This window comes from Molossus molossus, unplaced genomic scaffold (genome assembly GCF_014108415.1).
Source record: "Molossus molossus isolate mMolMol1 unplaced genomic scaffold, mMolMol1.p scaffold_m16_p_1, whole genome shotgun sequence".
In the NCBI taxonomy this organism is placed as follows: Eukaryota; Metazoa; Chordata; class Mammalia; order Chiroptera; family Molossidae; genus Molossus; species Molossus molossus.
In genome coordinates, this window is record NW_023425344.1 from 64826539 (window position 1) to 64844945 (window position 18407).

At 41.9% G+C, this 18407-nt stretch overlaps 1 protein-coding gene across 5 annotated transcripts in view; it reads left to right on the forward strand.

The window, feature by feature from the left end:
* ARHGAP24 (Rho GTPase activating protein 24) overlaps window positions 1–10723 on the forward strand; it is a 485703-nt gene extending 474980 nt beyond the window's left edge. For 4 of the 5 annotated variants that reach the window (XM_036253181.1, XM_036239579.1, XM_036268076.1 and 1 more), the window contains 2 exons: window positions 2539–3616; window positions 9998–10616. In XM_036253181.1, coding sequence (XP_036109074.1) covers window positions 2539–3616; window positions 9998–10241 — 1322 coding nt within the window. In that variant the 3' untranslated portion in view covers window positions 10242–10616. Of the gene's footprint in view, window positions 1–2538; window positions 3617–9997 lie in introns of all 5 variants that reach the window. The other variant, XM_036260479.1, reaches the window with a different exon arrangement.
* The last annotated feature ends 7684 nt before the right edge of the window (window positions 10724–18407 follow it).

Here is an 18407-nt window from a genome sequence, read left to right on the forward strand (position 1 = left end):
GCCTGTTCTCAGATTGAATAGCCTTGGTTGACATATCTTCAGATATTCCTTCTTCTGCCTGTTCAAATCTGCTGTTGATCCTTTTAATGATTTTTTTTTTTCTTTTAGTTATTGTAGTTTTCATCTCCAGACAATTTACTGGTTCCTTTTTATGCTTTCTATCTCTTGATTGATAGTCTCTGTTTGGTAAGATCGTTCTTACTTTTCTTTGGTTTCTTTAAATATGATTTCCTTTAGTTATTAGAACACATTAAAAAAATCTTATTTAAAGTCTTTGTCTGGTGAATACCATGTCTGGGCTTCCTTGGAATCTCTCCTTTTTTCTGTTATATGGGCCATATTTTTTATTCTTTGCATGTCTTATAAATATTTTGGTTGAAAACTGGACATTTTATATAATGTGAATACTCTGGCCCTGGCCGGTTTGGCTCAGCGGTTGGAGCATCGGCCTGCGGACTAGAGAGTCCTGGGTTCGGTTCCTGCTAAGGGGCACTTACCAAAAATAAATGAATAAATAAATAATGTAAATACTCTGGATGAGAGTCTTTCCCTCTCAGGATTTGTTGTTGTTTGCCTGTTTAGTGACTTTTCTGGACTAATTTTATAAAGCCTATATTTCTTGCCATATGTGTTCACTCAAGTTTCTACTTGGTTTTTTTAGTTGTGAGCTAATGATTGGCAAGGTTTTTCTTAAAGGCCTAGAGCCAGTAAGTCTTCCACTTTTTACCCAGGGGCTCTGTGTGCATGTCAAGGCAAACCTTTAACACTCAGCCAGGCAGCTAACAATTCTGCCTTAGGTCTCAGTTCTTGCTTGTGCAGAGCCACAAAACCAGCCAGAGGTGAGAGACCAGGGACTCCTAATTCTTTCCTGAGCACGTACCCAGCCCCGGGCATGCACACAATCTTCAGCATGCGTGTAATCTTCTGGACGCAAACAAATATACCAGTGCTTCTCTTCCCATGGAAATCTCATTTCTCTGATTTTTTTTTTTAAGCTTTTTTGGTTAACCTATTTGTTCCAATTATTACCTGCTATTTTAGGCAACCATGATGTTAAACAAAAAAAGCCCCCATTATATTTGACAAGTGCTTCTGAGGAAAATGGTGTTCACACTGGTCACATATCTAATCCGATAAAATGAAGACAAGCATCATTAGTGGGATCTTCCAAGAAACCGCTAAATAGGTCAAACCATGACAATACTTTAAGCATGGAACTTTGAAGGAGATCTGACCCTGTCTGCCTATGCCAGGGGCTTCCAGACTGCGGGTCCCCTCTGTGATTGTGGGCTGTTGGTTTCGAGGCCAATGCAAAGCTGGGAGAGAAAGATGGGAAGAGGGGAAGTTAAAACACCACAGAGCTTGCTGTTCTTCCTGAGATTCAACCATTTTTCTTAAATGAACACACTCCAGCCCTGGCCGGTTTGGCTCAGCGGTTAAATGAACACACTCCAGATTGCGCTAAGCCTTTAGTTAATTTCCAGATTTCTAAAAGATGTTGATTCAGAACATTTTTGTCAGTTGCTTTTATGAAGGGGAGGATTTCTGGAGGTCCTTATTACACCATTCTGGCGGATGCCTCTTAAAGTGCCCTGAAGCTTTTGAACAGTGAACAAAAGTCATGTGGGACTTTATTGTCTCCATACAGTAGAAAGACTGACCATATATCCATTAGTGATCATAATGGTTTCCACTTAGACGAGCCACTAAAATATCTTGATAGTTTGAGGCAATTATCAGATGAGAGGTTAGAGCAACGTCCTCTGAGGAATATTTCTCATAAATAAATGTCAAACTTGCAAGAAATATTGTAAAATGAGTAAGAACCTGGTCTTTAGAATAAGCTAACTCTGGGTTCAAGCCCTGAGCTTGCTCTTTAATAGCTCTGTGACCTTAGTCAAGTTACCTAAAATTTATAGTACAATGATAATAACTACCTATTCATAGATTTATTTTAAAATCCAACTAAACTAACAAAAATAATGTGCTTGACACATAGTAAATGCACAAGAACTTTTAGCTTCTATTGCTGTTATCATCAAGAATATAGTTCAGCATTGCTAATAATAATGCTGAATGTTCACCTGAATGTGGTCCTTTAAGAGTCACTTTCAAAATGGGAAATAAATCAAAACTATTTCACTCACATGGCAGGACCTGGAGAGTATTACGCTAAGTGAAATAAGCCCATCAGAGAAAGACAATATCACATGATCTCCCTTATTTGTGGAATATAATGAACAAAATAAGCTGATGAACAAAATAGACACACAGAAAGTAGTATGGTTCAGACTGACAAAGCTCAGAGGAGGGGGGCGGGGGGCAGGGATTAGATTAACCAGAGAACTTATATGCATGTATGCATAACCAGTGGACATAGACAACAATGCTGGGGGTGGGAGGATCAGGAGGAGGGTGTCTAGGGGTGAAGAAGGAGAAACATCTGTAACAAAAATAAATTAATAAAAATAAAATAAGATAAAAGCAAAAAAAAAAAACTATTTCACTCATACAACTTTGTTTTCTGTGTAATTCCAGGCACCGTGGTGGTCCAGCAATTGATGTCAATGATGATTAGCAAACATGATCGCCTTTTCCCCAAAGATACGGACTTGCAAAGCAAGCCCCAAGACGGAGTGAGCAACAACAACAACGAAGTTCCGAAGAAAATCACCATGGGTCAGCTACAGAACAAAGAGAACAACAATACCAAGGACAGTCCTGTCAGGCGATGCTCGTGGGAGAAGCCTGAGTCTCCCCAGAAAAGCAGCCTAGATAATGGATCCCCCACAGCTCTGTCAGGTAGCAAAACTAACAGCCCAAGAAACAGTGTTCACAAGCCAGATGTCTCCAGGAGCCCCCCTCTCATGGTAAAAAAGAACCCCGCCTTCAATAAGGGCAGCGGGATTGTCACCAATGGGTCCTTCAGCAGCAGTAATGCAGAAGGTCTTGAGAAAACTCAAACCACTCCCAATGGGAGCTTACAGGCCAGAAGGACCTCTTCACTGAAGGGGTCTGGTACCAAAATGGGCACCCAGAGTGTGCAGAACGGAACGGTGCGAATGGGCATTTTAAACACCGACTCACTTGGGAACCCCATGAATGGTCGCAGCATGACCTGGCTGCCCAATGGCTGTGTGACCCTGAGGGATAACAAGCAGAAAGAGCAGACAGGAGAGTCAGGCCAGCACAACAGGCTGTCCACCTACGATAACGTCCATCAGCAGTTCTCCATGATGAACCTCGATGACAAGCAGAGTGTTGACAGCGCCACCTGGTCCACTTCCTCCTGCGAAATCTCCCTCCCCGAGAACTCCAACTCCTGTCGCTCCTCCACCACCACCTGCCCAGAGCAAGACTTTTATGGCGGGAACTTTGAGGACCCTGTTTTGGACGGGCCCCCGCAGGACGATCTTTCCCACCCTGGGGACTATGAAAACAAAAGTGACCGGAGGAGTGTGGGAGGTCGCAGTAGCCGTGCCACCAGCAGCAGCGACAACAGTGAGACGTTTGTGGGCAACAGCAGCAGCAACCACAGCGCACTGCACAGCTTAGTGTCCAGCCTGAAGCAGGAAATGACCAAGCAGAAGATAGAGTATGAGTCCAAGATAAAGAGGTGAGGAGAATCTGGGGCTCGTAACAGCCAGAGAGCCCCCTACTGGGGACACGCTCACACAGAGGGTCAACTATGCTAGTTCCAGAGCCAGAGTCCCCTAGTCAAGTCCTACCTTCACCATTTGTAGGCTGTGGGATTTGCAGGAAGTTCACTTTATCTCTGTAAGCCTTGGTTTTTTTTATGTAACATCTTTAAATACTAGTAGTCTTTACCTCAAAAGCATGTAAGAAATTATTGAGCGTTGCCTGGCTGGTGTGGCTCAGTGGTTGAGCATTGTCTTGTGCACCAGGAGGTCATCAGTTCAGTTCCCGGTGAGGACACGTGCTCGGGTTGCGGGCTCCATCCCCAATAGGGGGTGTACAGGAGGCAGCCGGTCAGTGTTTCTCTCTCATCAGTTTTTTCTCTCTCCCTCTCCTTCCTTTCTCTGGCATCAACAAAAACATATGTTTAAAAAGTAAATCATTGAGCATTGTCCCTGCCTGGAAGAGGCGTTTGCTTAGAGACACTGTGGATTTGAGCTAGAGGCTGGCCACAGAGGAGCTGTGAGGGGATGAATGGAGGACAAGAGCCTGTTTTCACTGACAGGAAAAGGATGAAATGAGGGTAAAGGAAAGTTGTAGAAATAAACAGACCTTTTTATCACATTCTTTCCATTTTTGAATGCCTTGAGAGTGTCTTCTATCCATCCGCAGTGAATACAACACATGTAAACTCAGCCCTCATGGAACACGCTGTCGTTGTCCTGGAGAATAGAGATAAACGAGTGACAGGTCCTGTGCGGAGGTGAAGACTGAAGCTGGAACAGGGGGAAGAAGGGTGGCGAGGCTGGTTTTCAGTGTAGGGCTCGTGGCAGGTTGGAGGGGAAGCTGTGCAGACACTCGGGAGAGAAGCAAATGGCAGTGCTGAGAGGTGGGCTGGGCAAGGGGGTCAGGGAGGTAACAGGGACCGGGGGACAGGACCTTGGGGATCAGAGTAAGTCTTTAGCTTTTAGTCTGAGATTGGAATCCATGAAAGTTTTTGAGAAAGGTGTTGGCACAAAGTGGATTCATATAGACAAGGGAAGTTGTAGCCCAAATAGAAAGCAAAACCTAGGATTGATAAGGAAACAGCTATGCTAAAACCGAATTTATGTCAGTTTTCACTTTCTCATAAGATGACCAAGGTAAGAAGAATTCTGCTTAGGAAAGCAACCCCGGCGAGATAAGGGCATTGGCTGAGTGTCGTGTTTCCTGACCGTCAGATCGTCCGCTGACCAGGGAGGCAGGGGTTCGGAGAATGGAGCCCAGGACTCGCAAATATAATCTTGTTCTGGAAACCTAAAAGTTATCACACCCACATGTCACTGGGTGGCAGAAATGGCAAAACTGATTATGTTCTCTTTCAGCTTAGTGTAGGGACAGAACACTGAGCTCCCGAGTCAGGGGAAGGCCTGAGGCTGAGTGCAGGGGCCCCTCTAGTGGCTCAGCCCCAGGCTCCGGCGTGCGGGGTGGCCCTCTCCTGGCTGGCGGTCCCAGGACCCTTATCAGTGGTGGACACCAGTCTTTGTCCTACTTCAACTACTTCCATGGCTCCCAACCACATGGTTTCTTTTTTATATATAAACCTGACTTTATTTTACTGTTTCCCATCCATTTATCAGTCATCAGGCCAAAAGACACATATTTTCAAGAGCTATGGTAGAGTAAATATGAAGTAAAATGCTATTTGTACGTTAGGTTGAAATAAACTACTTCAGAAAGTCGTTTTTGTAAACTTTGCTGAATGGAAACTTGGTTTGAATTTTTCTATCTCATGTCGAGTGACAGGAGGTTTGAATAAGTAAAATGGTGTCATCATCTTATAAGGTTGCTCCCTCCTTCTGAACGTGGTGTTTAGGGCCACTCGGAGTTGCTGCGGGTACATGGTGATAAAGGAACACTCAGCGCTGGGAAACCGGGTGACCGTGGAAACTTGCGTTAGGTTAGGGAATAAGTTCTCATTCGGAATGGCTGCAGGTGGACATATCCACTTGTGACCACGCTGGTGGCACATTTATGTTCAGAGTCTATGGTGCATTTCAGAGATTTTGATAAAAATAATAGAACTTTGCAACATTTCTCTTCCACATTTCTCTTTCAAGTTCTTTTCAACTCCACCCACAGGTGTTTAGGTTAGATAGATAGGTGATATGACCTGCGTAGCTCAGTAGATGACAGATAAAATAGATGCTATTTTACTTTGCTTTTCAGTCATTGATATGTTTTTAAGTTTTTAAACATGTAAGTTTAGTGTTCTCCACCCCCCCATATATTTCTTCCTTTATTCTATTATAGTCAGAGAAATTTATTTTTATGATATCAATTATTTATTCTTATAAAACTATTTATTCTTTTATGATTGATTTGAGTTTTATATAGAACCAATAGATCAAGTCTATTAATCAAGCTGGTTAAATCTTTTACATTTCTCCTAATTTTTATCAGATACATCTATAATTTCTAACAAAGGTAACAAACACTCCTAATTTTTATGGATTTATCAATTTCTCCTATAATTCTGTTATATTTTATATTGACTAATTTGAGACTATACTGCTAGGTGAATAAAAGTTCATAATTATTTATATGTTCCTCATGAATTGATTCTTTTATTATTAAGTAATAGTCATCTTTAATTGTAACAATGCATTTTGCCTATAAGTCTATTTTTTCTGATATTAACCTTGCTATACTACTATTATGATTACTAACTTTCTGCTATATCTTTTCCATTAACTTTCAAATTTTATATTTATTTGATCTGAGGACTTATATATTTTTCAATTCTGGAATATTTTTATCTGTCGCCTTTTTGTAAACATTTCATCTCCCCCATTTTCTCAATTTCCTGTTTCTCTAACCTTTATTAAAAAGTATGTTGGATCTTCTTAATCCGTGCTCTAGCTCTGTTAACTTCTCTTCTCATATTAAAGTTCTATCTTTCTCATTCTGTGAGGCAGTCTGGGTAATTTTTCTCACACCGGTTTTCCAATTCACTAATTTTTTTCTTTTTTTATGATTTATTTTTAATTATAGTTACTATACAATATAATACTATTTTCAGGTGTACAACATAGTGATGCAACATTTACATACTGTACGAAGTGATCACCACAGTAAGTCTAGTAACTATCTGTCACAATACATGGTATTATATTATTGACTATATTTCCTATGTTTTACTTTGCATTCCTGTGACTTATTTTATAACTGGAAGTTTGTACTTCTTAATTCTGTTCCCCCTTTTTCTCAGCTCCAACTCCCCTCCCCTCAGAAAACTATCAGTTTGTTCTCGTTTGAGTTTGTCTCTGTTTCATTTTGTTTGTTCAATTGTTTTGTTTTTACATTCTACATATGAGTAAAATCATGTGGTATTTGTCTCTGTCTGACTTATTTCACTTAACATATACTCTCTAAGTTCATCTTGTTGAAAATGGCAAGATTTCAATCTTTTTTCATGGCTGAGTCATATTCCATTATACATATGTACCACAGCTTCTTTATCCATTCATCTATTGATGGACATCTACCTTGATTTCATATCTTAGCAATTGTAAATAATGCTGCAGTGAACCTAAGGGTGTGTATGTCTTTTCTAATTATTATTTTTGTTTTCTTCAGATAAATATCCACAAGTAGAATTGCTGTGTCATAATTATATTTTTAATTTTTTGAGAAATCTCCATACTCTTTCCCAGAGTGACTGCACCTGATTTATAATCCCACCAACAATACACAAACCTTCCCTTTCCTCTACACCCTCACCAGCACTTGTTATTTGTTGACTTTTTGATAGTAGCCATTCCATAGGTGTGAGGTGATAGCTCTGTGGTTTTTATTTGCGTCTCCCTGATGATTAGTGATGCTGGTCCATTTTTCAGGTGTCTGCTGGCCACCTATACATCTTCTTTGGAGAAATGTTTATTCAGTTTCTCTGCCTATTCTTAATTCGATTATTTGCTTTTCTGATGTTGAATTATATGAGTTTTTATATATTTTAGATATTAACCCCTTCTTGGATATTATTTGCAAATATTTTTCCCATTCAGTGGGTTGTCTTTTATTCTTGTTGATAGCTTTCTTCACTCTGCAAAACCTTTTAAGTTTGATGTAGTTCCTTTTATTTATTTTTGTTTATGTTGCCTTTGCCTGAGGAGACATATCCAAAAATATCTAGCTTAAGAATTACCTTTTCTTTCTTCTGCCGATTCAATTCTGACATGTCACTCAACCCATGAGTGGAGTTTTTGTGGTCCCTGCTTTATAAAGATAACTGATGTTATACGTTCTCAGCTGAATGACCTTCAGCGTTCTTCCTCTCATACTGGAGACTTCTCCCCCTTGTGAAAAGTAAGAAACTAGCTCCTGCCTCGGGCCTCAATCCAGATCAATATCCTTTGTGTGCTTCCATTTACTGTTCTAAATTGAAGTGTCTTCCTCGGTTATGATACTTGAAGATGCTCTTTTATTTCTTTTAACCTTGGCTCTGTATTTTTAAAATTTTCATGTATTTTTCTAGCATCACTCTGTGTGTGTAGTGGGAGGGGTTCCCTTCCGTATTCCAGTCGTTAGTGTCCTGGAAGTTTCCTACAAGTTCCCAGTACAGATCTTGTATCAGTATGTTGTAAGGATTGCCTTCCTTGGTATTCATGCTTGAGTTTCTTTCAGCATTTTTGGTTCTAAAATAAATAGCTTTAGAAAGCAGAAAGAATATATTGTTGAATAATTCTGGGTTGCACACTGCCAGGTTGTCATATAAAAATGTGGTCATATGATCAAAACAGCCTTCTAAACAGATTACAGAATATGAAGAATGGTTTTTGAATCCTGGTTACTTTCAAAAGGAGAGATTTATTTTTAAGTATTATTATTTTATCTGGATGAAATATCAACATATGGGACTTGATTTGAAACAGAAAAACAATTGAGATTTTAAATGTGAAAATTGTTATTAAAAAGATTTCTGAGCCCTGGCCGGTTTGGCTCAGTGGTTAGAGCATTGGCCTGCAGTCCAGAGAGACCTGGGTTCGGTTCCCGCTAAGGGCGCGTACCTCAGTTGCAGTTTGTCCCCGGCCCTGGTTGGGTTGTGAGGGTGGCAACCACTCGATGTGTCCCTTTCGTGTCGATGTTTCTCTCTCTCTCTCTCTCTCTCTCTCTCTCTCTCTCTCTCTCTCTCCCCCCCACTCTATCTGAACAAAATATCAAAAAAAAGAAAAAAAAAAGATTTCTGAAATTCAAATTTCAGCGGTATAGTAACTTTAAATATGCCCCGGGGATATTAGCTCAGAATGGGAGACATGTGGATGGGGAGAAGATTAACCAAATAACTTATATACATATATGCATAACCCATGGGACAGGGACGATAGTATGGTGAAGTCCTGGAGGGGTGGCGGGAGTGGAGTGGAGGGGACAATAGGAGAAAAAAGCGGGGAGGGCACATCTGTAATACTTTAAACAATAAGGGTAAATTTTTAAAAAATGAAAAGGAGACATCAAAAGTCAACTGTGATTATGATTCATCTTATAATTAACAAATGCTTAATACTCCTCTTTGAATAGCAACAAAATATATTTGGAACTTAGTGATTATGGAGAAAACTCTGTTTTCAAGAAAGTTATCTAAAATTATGCCATTATCCAAAAGGATATAGCTATCAATCTATAGAAATATAAAGCTAGAGATTGTAAGATATATTAACTTGGAAAGCAGCGAGAATTACAGATAGCAGGTTACTGTCACAAAACGACAGGTGAATGACTTATTCACCACGTGTAATCTCCAGCACTCTTGTCTATGGAAGGTGGCTACTTTTGGTACCACTTTGGTAAGATGGGAATTCTTGTGTCTCAGAGAAGTTCATTCTCAGCCGTGGGCTTTATCTAACAATGACATTTTCACTAGCGTTACTTTTCCTCTGTTAGAAAGCACATAGGATTACTCCCTTGTCTTCTAACTTTATTGGACTTTCCCCCCTTCTCTTAGTAAAGCCCAGTTTACAGTCAGTGATCCAGGGAGCCTTGTGGTTTGGGCTGCCTCCCGCTCTGCCATTCTGTGCTATGTGGCATTGGTTCCCTGACTCCTCTGTGCCAACATTTGTACATTCACTATCAAATAACAACTCAGTGCTTCTAAGGGAGGTCTTGGGGTCTTCTTGTTAAAACAATAGTAAATCATCTTAGCAAATACTTAAAAAAAAAAAAAAAGCCTTTCAAATCAGTGGACCTTGCTTTACTGATTTGAAAGGGCTCATTCCAGTTTCCTAAGCATTTGGAGACAGAGTTTGGAAAATATCTGTACCCCTCTCACACTGCAAGGGAATCAAATCACTTTATCTTTTCTTCCCTCCCCCACCCTTTGCAGCTTAGAGCAGCGAAACTTGACGTTGGAAACAGAAATGATGAGCCTCCACGATGAACTGGATCAGGAGAGGAAAAAGTTCACGATGATAGAGATCAAAATGCGAAATGCAGAGCGAGCGAAAGAAGACGCTGAGAAAAGAAATGACATGCTTCAGAAAGAAATGGAGCAGTTTTTTTCCACGTTTGGGGAGCTGACCGTGGAGCCCAGGAGAACCGAGAGAGGAAACACGATATGGATCCAGTGAGCCTTCTCCTGCTGTCTCTGGTGGATTGGGGAAGGACTCGTGGGTTCCTGTGGGATCAGGTGGCGGGTCACCTGGCTGTACAGTGCTAACTGGTGAAGGAATATCATTTACAGACATTACCCATCCATATCTGCAACGTGTACCAAAGTTATATCATGCCCATATGCTACTGTCAAGTGTTACAACTGGATATGTGTATATAGAGTAGTTTTTAAAAAGTAAAGTAAAAATGAGAAGCATATCTCAAGAATTATTTTATTGCAAGTCTTGTATTTAAAATGTTAATTCAATATGTTGTTGCAATTTAGCTTGCTTTCAAGCTTCACCCTTGCACTTAACATAAGCTATTTTTGGCATTGTGTTATCATCAGCTTATTTTATAGATCAATATTTTTATTTCCCTTTTTGCTGAGGAAATGAAGATAAGCAGATATATAAAAATATAAATATATATAAGATGAGTTATTAAAATCAAAAGAATACTTTGTGGCTGTGCTGTTTGTGCCAATAGACCTTACCATGACCAAAACGAGAAATGTAAAGCATTTTATAAAATACAGTAGAATCACCAGGAACCTCTGAACTGCTCTTTTAATTCTTCCCTTGACACTGCTCAGTTTTCTTTGTGATGATTCACATGGGAAATTTGGAACCGTGTAAAAAGTCCCCTGGTCTGGCTGGCCAGTTCCACAGATGCCTGTCTGCTGTGCAGGATGTACCTCAGAGCGGGGTGTGCAGCAAAGAAAAACATCTAACCAGCCATGCCTTGAGTCACTGTGTCCTGGAAGTCTTCCTGACATTGAAGAATTGGGAAACAATGCTTAAACCTGCCCCCCAACCCCCGCAGTGCCATTTCCTGAGCACCTGCCTTCTGGCTCAGCCCTCTCCCTGCCCCCAGGATGCTGCACCTGGGATGCAGGCAGTGAATTAGCAGCCGTGCGTCCCTGTGCCTCTCGGGTAAACTGCCCGAGTGTGCGCCACAAAGTGACATTTCTCTCGCTCAGGCCGGCTGTTCTGTTGTCCTCTGGGATCTCCTCTGAAGGACACAGCAGGCAAAGGCTTTTGCAGCAAGAGAGAGGTGACGGAGGGAAAGGGGACCAGGAGGAGGAGGAGACAGAAGAAACAAACTAGTTGATTTGCTTCTGATTTTTACATTGTTGTTCTTCCCTGTTGGAAACATAATCATCCACAATAGTTTTACAATGTGAATGCTTAAAGGTCCAATGTCAATGAATTTGTGAACATGAGTAATGATAACTTTCTAGAGAAGCTCAGGTTTCTCGGGAGCTAGAGTTTGGGGAGAACAGCTCTCCATCAACAAGACGGTGCTTTAAAGAAGCCAAACAAGCCCTGGCCGGTTTGACTCCGCAGTTAGAGCGTTGGCCAGCAGACCAGGGAGTCCTGAGGTCCTGAGTCTGGTTCCTGCTAAGGCATGTACCTCCCTTGCAGTTTGTCCCTGGCCCCGGATGATGATGGGGTCGTGTGGGTGGCAACCAGTCGATGTGTGTCTCTCACATCGATGTTTCTCTCTCTCTCTTCCTCCCTCTTTCCCTCCCGTTCTATCTGAAGATGAATGCAAAAATGTCCTCAAGTGAGGAATATATATATATATATATATATATATATGCCAAACAAATAAATCTTTCTCACATGAAAACAAAAAATCACTTTTAAAGACATAATCAGAAATAAATACCACTAGAGTTGATGGGATTTGTGTTTGAAGGTTCTGTGTTTGTGTGTGTTTATTTTTTTCAACTGGGAGAGCAGTCGTGACAGCATTCAATCTTGTCACCATGCAGCTTTGTTTACACCCTTCAAGAGTCAAGCTTACATGGTCCCTTAGTATCCACCACCATCTACATAGCAATGCCTTTTTAACTTCAGTTCCCTTTTCTCTGTCCTTCTGATTCTTTAACCAGCTACTTCTACCCGGACATCCTATAAGAAATTCAAACTCAAAATGCGCAAAATTGCCTGGCTGGTGTGGCCCAGTGGACTGAGTGTCATCCCAAGGACTGAGAGGTCCCGTTCAATTCCTGGTCAGAGCACATGCCCAGGTTGTGAGCTTGATCCCCAGTAGAGGGTGTGCAGGAGGCAGCTGATTGATGTTTCTCTCTCACATCAATGTTTCTATCTCCCTCTCCCTTCCTTTCTCTTTAAAAGAAAAAAAAAATCACTAAAAAATATTATTTTAAAAATGTGCAATAGTGAATAGCAAAGTGTGTATAGTCAGACTGCCCGCTTCAAATTTTCTACAATTTGCTGGCTATTAACTGAATCTCCCAGGCATTGCTTTTTCCATCTGTGGAATGGGAATAATTAAAATACTATTCTCGTAGACTCACTACATGATTTCAATGAGGCAGCTTGTGTGAAGGCTGAGCACAGCGCCTAGTATACAGAAAGGACCCCATAAATTTCATTCTTACTTTCTCTACTCTGCTCTCTTCTTCACCTTTAAGTACTGTCTATTCCACTCATCCTCTTTGATCGATTCTCACCTTTAGATGAAAGCTTCTTACCTAGCCACTTACGTTCCAGTATCTTTCCTCTCCTTTCGTCTTCTGCCAGCTGCCGTGTGACCACACCATGGCTGCCCGATGATGCTCCTCTCCCACAGGATCACGTCCTCCGCGCAGTGTGTCAGGCGCTGACCTGCAGTTTCATTGGCACCTCCTCCCACCTCCCCAACTCCTGCCTGTCGTTCTGTGCCTCTGGAACTTCCCCTGCTGTTGCTGTGTCCGTCTTGACGGCCTTCCTTCAATCTGGCGCACTCCCATCATCCGGTTTTAGAGCCAAATCCAGTATCAGCTCCCTGGGAGATTTCCTAGGATCTCAATACAGTCAGCTCCTTTCTTTCTCCTGATCTGTATACGTCTTCTAGCCTTTCCCACATCTGATTCTTTTCTTCACTAAATAAGAAACACTTTAGGAAGCAGCATGGTGAAATGAAAAAAATTGCAGGGAAGTGAGAGCCAGACAAAGATAGGAATCTCAACATGCCTCAGTGTTGTTCATCTGTGAGGTGGAGACAGCACCTGCAAGGTAGGGGCGTTGAGACACAGGCGCCTATCCAGCGCCGCCACTTGGCTTCACTGCAGCTCTGTCAATCTGGAGCCTCTTACATACCAGGATTGTATCTTACTGCTTCTTAAATCCTCACCCTCCACCCTTTAGGTTGTAAAGTGCTAGCACAGAGAGTTAGCAATGCATTTGGAGAGTTAGCAAGTTATGGGGCATGTGGTTATTAATTTTAATTATCAGTTTCTGTGATGATGACCTCCCATCAGTGGACACTGTGAGAGCTTGTTCATTTGGGTTTCTATTAGTTCTTCTAGTAATTAAGCTAAAAGCCTAAAAAATACCAACTACAAATTGACATAAGAATAACTTGGAGCCCTGGCCAGTTTGGCTCAGCGGTTAGAGTGTCGGCCTGCGGTCCGGAGAGACCTGGGTTCGGTTCCCGCTAAGGGCACGTACTTCGGTTGCAGCTTGTCCCCGGCCCTGGTTGGTCGTGCGGGTGGCAGCCACTCGATGTGTCCCTTCACGTCGATGTTTCTCTCTCTCTCTCCCGTCCTCTCTCTCCCTCCCACTCTATCTGTACAAAAAATGGAAAAATATCCTCGGGTAAGGATAAAAAAACAAACAAACAAAGAATAACTTGGAAATAAGTACTTAGCTAGTATTAAGAATTCATTTGCTACATCTTGTATACGCTTCTTTAAAACTATTTAGATTAACTACAATAATTCTTTTTTTCTTTTTAATCCTCACCTGAGGATATGCTTTTTCATTGATTCTACAGAGAGAGGAAGGGAGAGAGAGAGAAACATCAACTGGTTGCCTCATGCACAGACCCTGACAAGGGATCAAACCTGCTACTTGGGTAAATGCCCTAACTGGGAATTGAACCTACCACCCTTTGGTGCTCGGGATGGTGCTCTAATCACTTAGACCACTGGCCAGGGCAGTTAATTACAATAATTCTTAAATTATGGGCTCAGAAGAAAGGACTTGCTTACATCTTGAGTCTATAATATTGGTCTTACTAGTGAAACTATAGGGCTGGGTATCCTTTAGAGAATTTTTAAAATAGAATTGACTACTTGAGGCTAATTCAAGTGCAGCTTTTATATGTAATTTTATTATGAAATTGACTAAAGACTCCAAGTGGAATTTAAATAATGTCATTCCTATTCATTTTTATTTATTCACAAGCTGAGGCCTCCTTTAAAAAATTAGATTATTCGAAGGTGGGAAAGTTTAAATCACTAGTATAATGATCTCACCTTGGAAATCAGGAAAACATTAAAGACTGTGATGCCGGCCATGAGCCCAGTGTTCCTGCCACTACAGAGCTGCACCTGCTTCGGGGAGCATCATAGAAAAGAATATGCACGAGCTTTTGGAGGCAGAGGCCCGATTCCAATCTCAGCTCTGCCACTTTGTGGCTATATAGTAACTCACAAAGTGTTGCATAATGTTTGCAAGCCTTAATTTTTTATATAAAATACAGACAATAATAGCATCTTTCCCTCACTGGAATTTTGTTCTTTGTTTTTTTGAGAAGTGAATAAGATGAGTGACATAATTAATACAATACGTGGTGTATAGTAAGTGCTCAATAAATGGTGGCGTTGACCCTCAAATTACTTTTATGGAAAAGGTGTTTTAGCTTCTAAAGAACATAACAGGGTTCTGGCCTGAGGAGTTTGGCCAACAGTCAAAGACTAGCATGCTCACCAGCAGAAGGTATAATTATGTCCCTGTCCCAGGAACTCTGATTTTCTTTTTGCCCAGATAATCTTCCAGAGATTGATGGCAAGGAAGAGGCAACCTAAAGCATCCTTTCTATGCTGAGATAACACAGTTGAATCCATGATATGAGAATAATTTATAAAGAACTACCTATAATTATCCTATATCAACCCTGTTCATGTAGACACTGAGGATGATGTTGGGTATTAAAACTCCTGGGTGAGCCCAGCCGGTGTGGCTCAGTGGACTGAGCATCGTCCTATGGACTGGAAGGTCCCAGTTCAATTTCCAGTCAGGGCACATGCCCAGGTTGTGAGCTCAATCCCCACTAGGGGGTGTCCAGCAGGCAGCAGATTGATGTTTCATTCTCACATTGATCTTTCTCTCTCTCTCTTCCTTCCTCTGTCTCTAAAAAATCAATAAAAGTATTGGGTGATGCCCAGCCGGTGTGGCTCAGTGGTTGAGCACCGACCCATGCACCAAAATGTCACCAGTTCGATTCTCAGTCAGGGCACATGCCCAGGTTGTGGGCCCGATCCCCAGTGAGGGGCATGCAGGAGGTGGCCAATCAATGTTCTCTCTCATCGATGTTTTTTTCTCTCTCTCTCCCCCTCTCCCTTCTTCTTGCATTAAAAATCAATAAAGAAAAAAATTAAGAAAAACACATTTTGGGTGAAATATCATGAAAGTGTCTAAGGATATGGACCAGCGAACATGTCCAGACTCACATCGGCACCTCCATTAGTGAACAGTTACTGAGGGCCTCTGCCTGTCAGGCCAGCATCAGGCTCGGCGCCCTGGGATACCTAGTTTACAATACTAATCGCCACATGAGATAAATGACTATGAAAGTAAGAGGTCACAGAAATGAGGCAGGAAAAGGCAACGCAGAGCCATGACGATGGTGTGATCCTGAAGCGTGACTAGAAAGTTATCAGACAGGGTGGCTGCTTGGGGTCAGGGCCTCCCTCGCGCATGGAACAGCAGGTGCCAAGAGCCTTTGGTGTGGACCTAGGGAGCCTTTTCATGAAATAAAACTGAACTACCAAGTGTGCATCATCAAGGGGGCATTGTGCAGAGAACTTATCTTCACAGGATGAGACTTGAAGACACACTTAGGACCAGGTGGCTCTACTGTTTTATTCAAAGTAAAACGGCAAGGGCTGGCCACATTTTGCATGTTTGAAGTCACAAACCACAGGAAGAGTGCGGGAACTCTGGCTCCCTAAGGTCTGTCTTATGATTTTCTTCATGGTCTTCTTTTTTGGTTACTCCTCACCTGAGGATGTTTTTTCCACTGATTTTTTTTTAGAGTGAGAGAAAAAGGGGGTGGGGGGAGAAACATTGGTGTGAGAGAGACACCTTGTTTTGTTGCCTCCCACATGTGCCCCAACTGGGGTTTGGGATCAAACCTGCAACCCAGGTTGATGCCCTTGACCAGGAATCGAACTTGAGGCCCTTTCTTTCTCAGGCTGACAGCTGTAACCACTGCACCGCACTGGCCAGGGCTCTTTCTGGTCTTCTTCATTGCACAAGTGGGGAATGAATTCAAAGTTGAAATTTCCCAGCTTAAGGGCCTCTTGCTGCAAAGTGATATAGAAAACTAACTTCCCCAGGAAGCCAAAACCTGAACCTCCAGTAGATCTTGGAGTAGAAAGTTTAACTCATGAAAAGTGTTTTTTGTAATGCACGATTTGTGTGAAGATTAACCAAAAAAAGATTCAGGGCTGAATGACTCTATTTGTGGACTGTGTACATAGCTGCTTCAACCCACTGTAGAGAGGTTACCTCCCGTAAGTGAAGAGAACCAATAACAGAGAATGCTAAATTGCCCCATTGAGGAGTCAAATTGGCACCATTTTCTTTGAGCAAAGTCTCTTAGCTCCGAGGGAGGCTCTCAGAGTACTAACTTGTTCTTGTGAAAACATGTTTATCCCAGCCCTTTCTTCCCCCCCCCACACACATTCCTTTCTCCTCATGGTTCATTGGCATTGATTATGTACCACACCAAAGGAACCCCCAGGGTTGTGCCATCATGACCTCTTCTTTGAGTACCTATTGCCAACATAGTCCAGACTCCCATGTCATTTGCCTTCAACTCTATGCTTATCCCCATATGGCTCGGCATGTTCCCCCATTGGCTTCGAACTCTGATCCCCCCACCACTCTTCCAACCTTCACACCCCCTACTCTCTATGACACAGCTACCTCCTGACAACATCACTCTCCTTGCAGCTCACTCAAGGATGCTAATTTTCCTCCCCACAGCTTGCATAGCTCCAGCTGGAAAGAGAAGTAGGTCTGCTTTGCTCTTTGCTACAACTTCCAGACCTTTGTTCCTCCCTCTTCTCCAAAAACATCTTTGGACGCACATGCCACATGACGAATATTTTAGCACCTAATTAACTCTTTTCCCCCCACCACTACTCATACACCACTAACCAACTTGGCCACGCAGCTTCTTGACCTGCTTACTTCTGAAAATCTGGTTGTCTTCCTATCCGAATATCAGCCACCCATCCCTGTAGTTTACCTTACATGTGTGGTTACCAATCACTGCACCAGCACCAAACTTTCCATTTCAAGTACCTGTTCTTTGATCATCACCTCTTCTCCTTCTAGATCATTCCTTTCAGCACCGTCACTCCAACAATGTTTTTACAGTCCAAAGCATCTCCAAGCCATTGACTTTGCTGGGTTTTCACTGACTATCTACTCCTCATGTTATTCCTTCCCTCTTTGACAAGCTTAGCTTCTGTGGTTCCTCATCCCAATTATTCTCTCGTTTCTACTCAAATCCCTTCATCTTCTTTTCCATCACTGCTCTCATCTGAGAAGAAAAGAAACTCAACTCTGGCTAAATTCAATGGCTAACTACTCCTAACCAGAACCTCAGAAGCTAAATATGGACGGAGAGCAAAAGGCCAGCATGTTAACTTGTCTCACCTTCTATTTATATAAATATGGCTCACATGGCTTTCATCACTGTTCTGGAAGTAATCGTCACATTTTCCAAGGTCTGTTTTACGCTTCTCTTCTCAAGACTACAAAAACCCTTCCCCTCCTCATTCTCATTGAATAACCTTACTTCTATCTTTACTGAGGAAACAAAAATCAGAAGAGTGTGTCCTTATGTTCCATTATCATGTCTACACCAAATGCCCACATCTGTCTTGTTCTTTCCATCTCATATGTATTTCTAATTTTCCCATCAATTTTCAGCTTCACTTTTTAGAAAAATAAATTTAATCCTCTGTACTTGTTTCTATCATCACCCCCATGTTCTCTCATTCGAGTCATGCTTTCTTGTCCAATACTGAGAGTGCTCTGGTCAAGGTCAGCAATGACTTTCACAAAATCAAGTCCCATTGTCCATGTTCAGTCCCTGTCTGAGGGGCTCAGTCG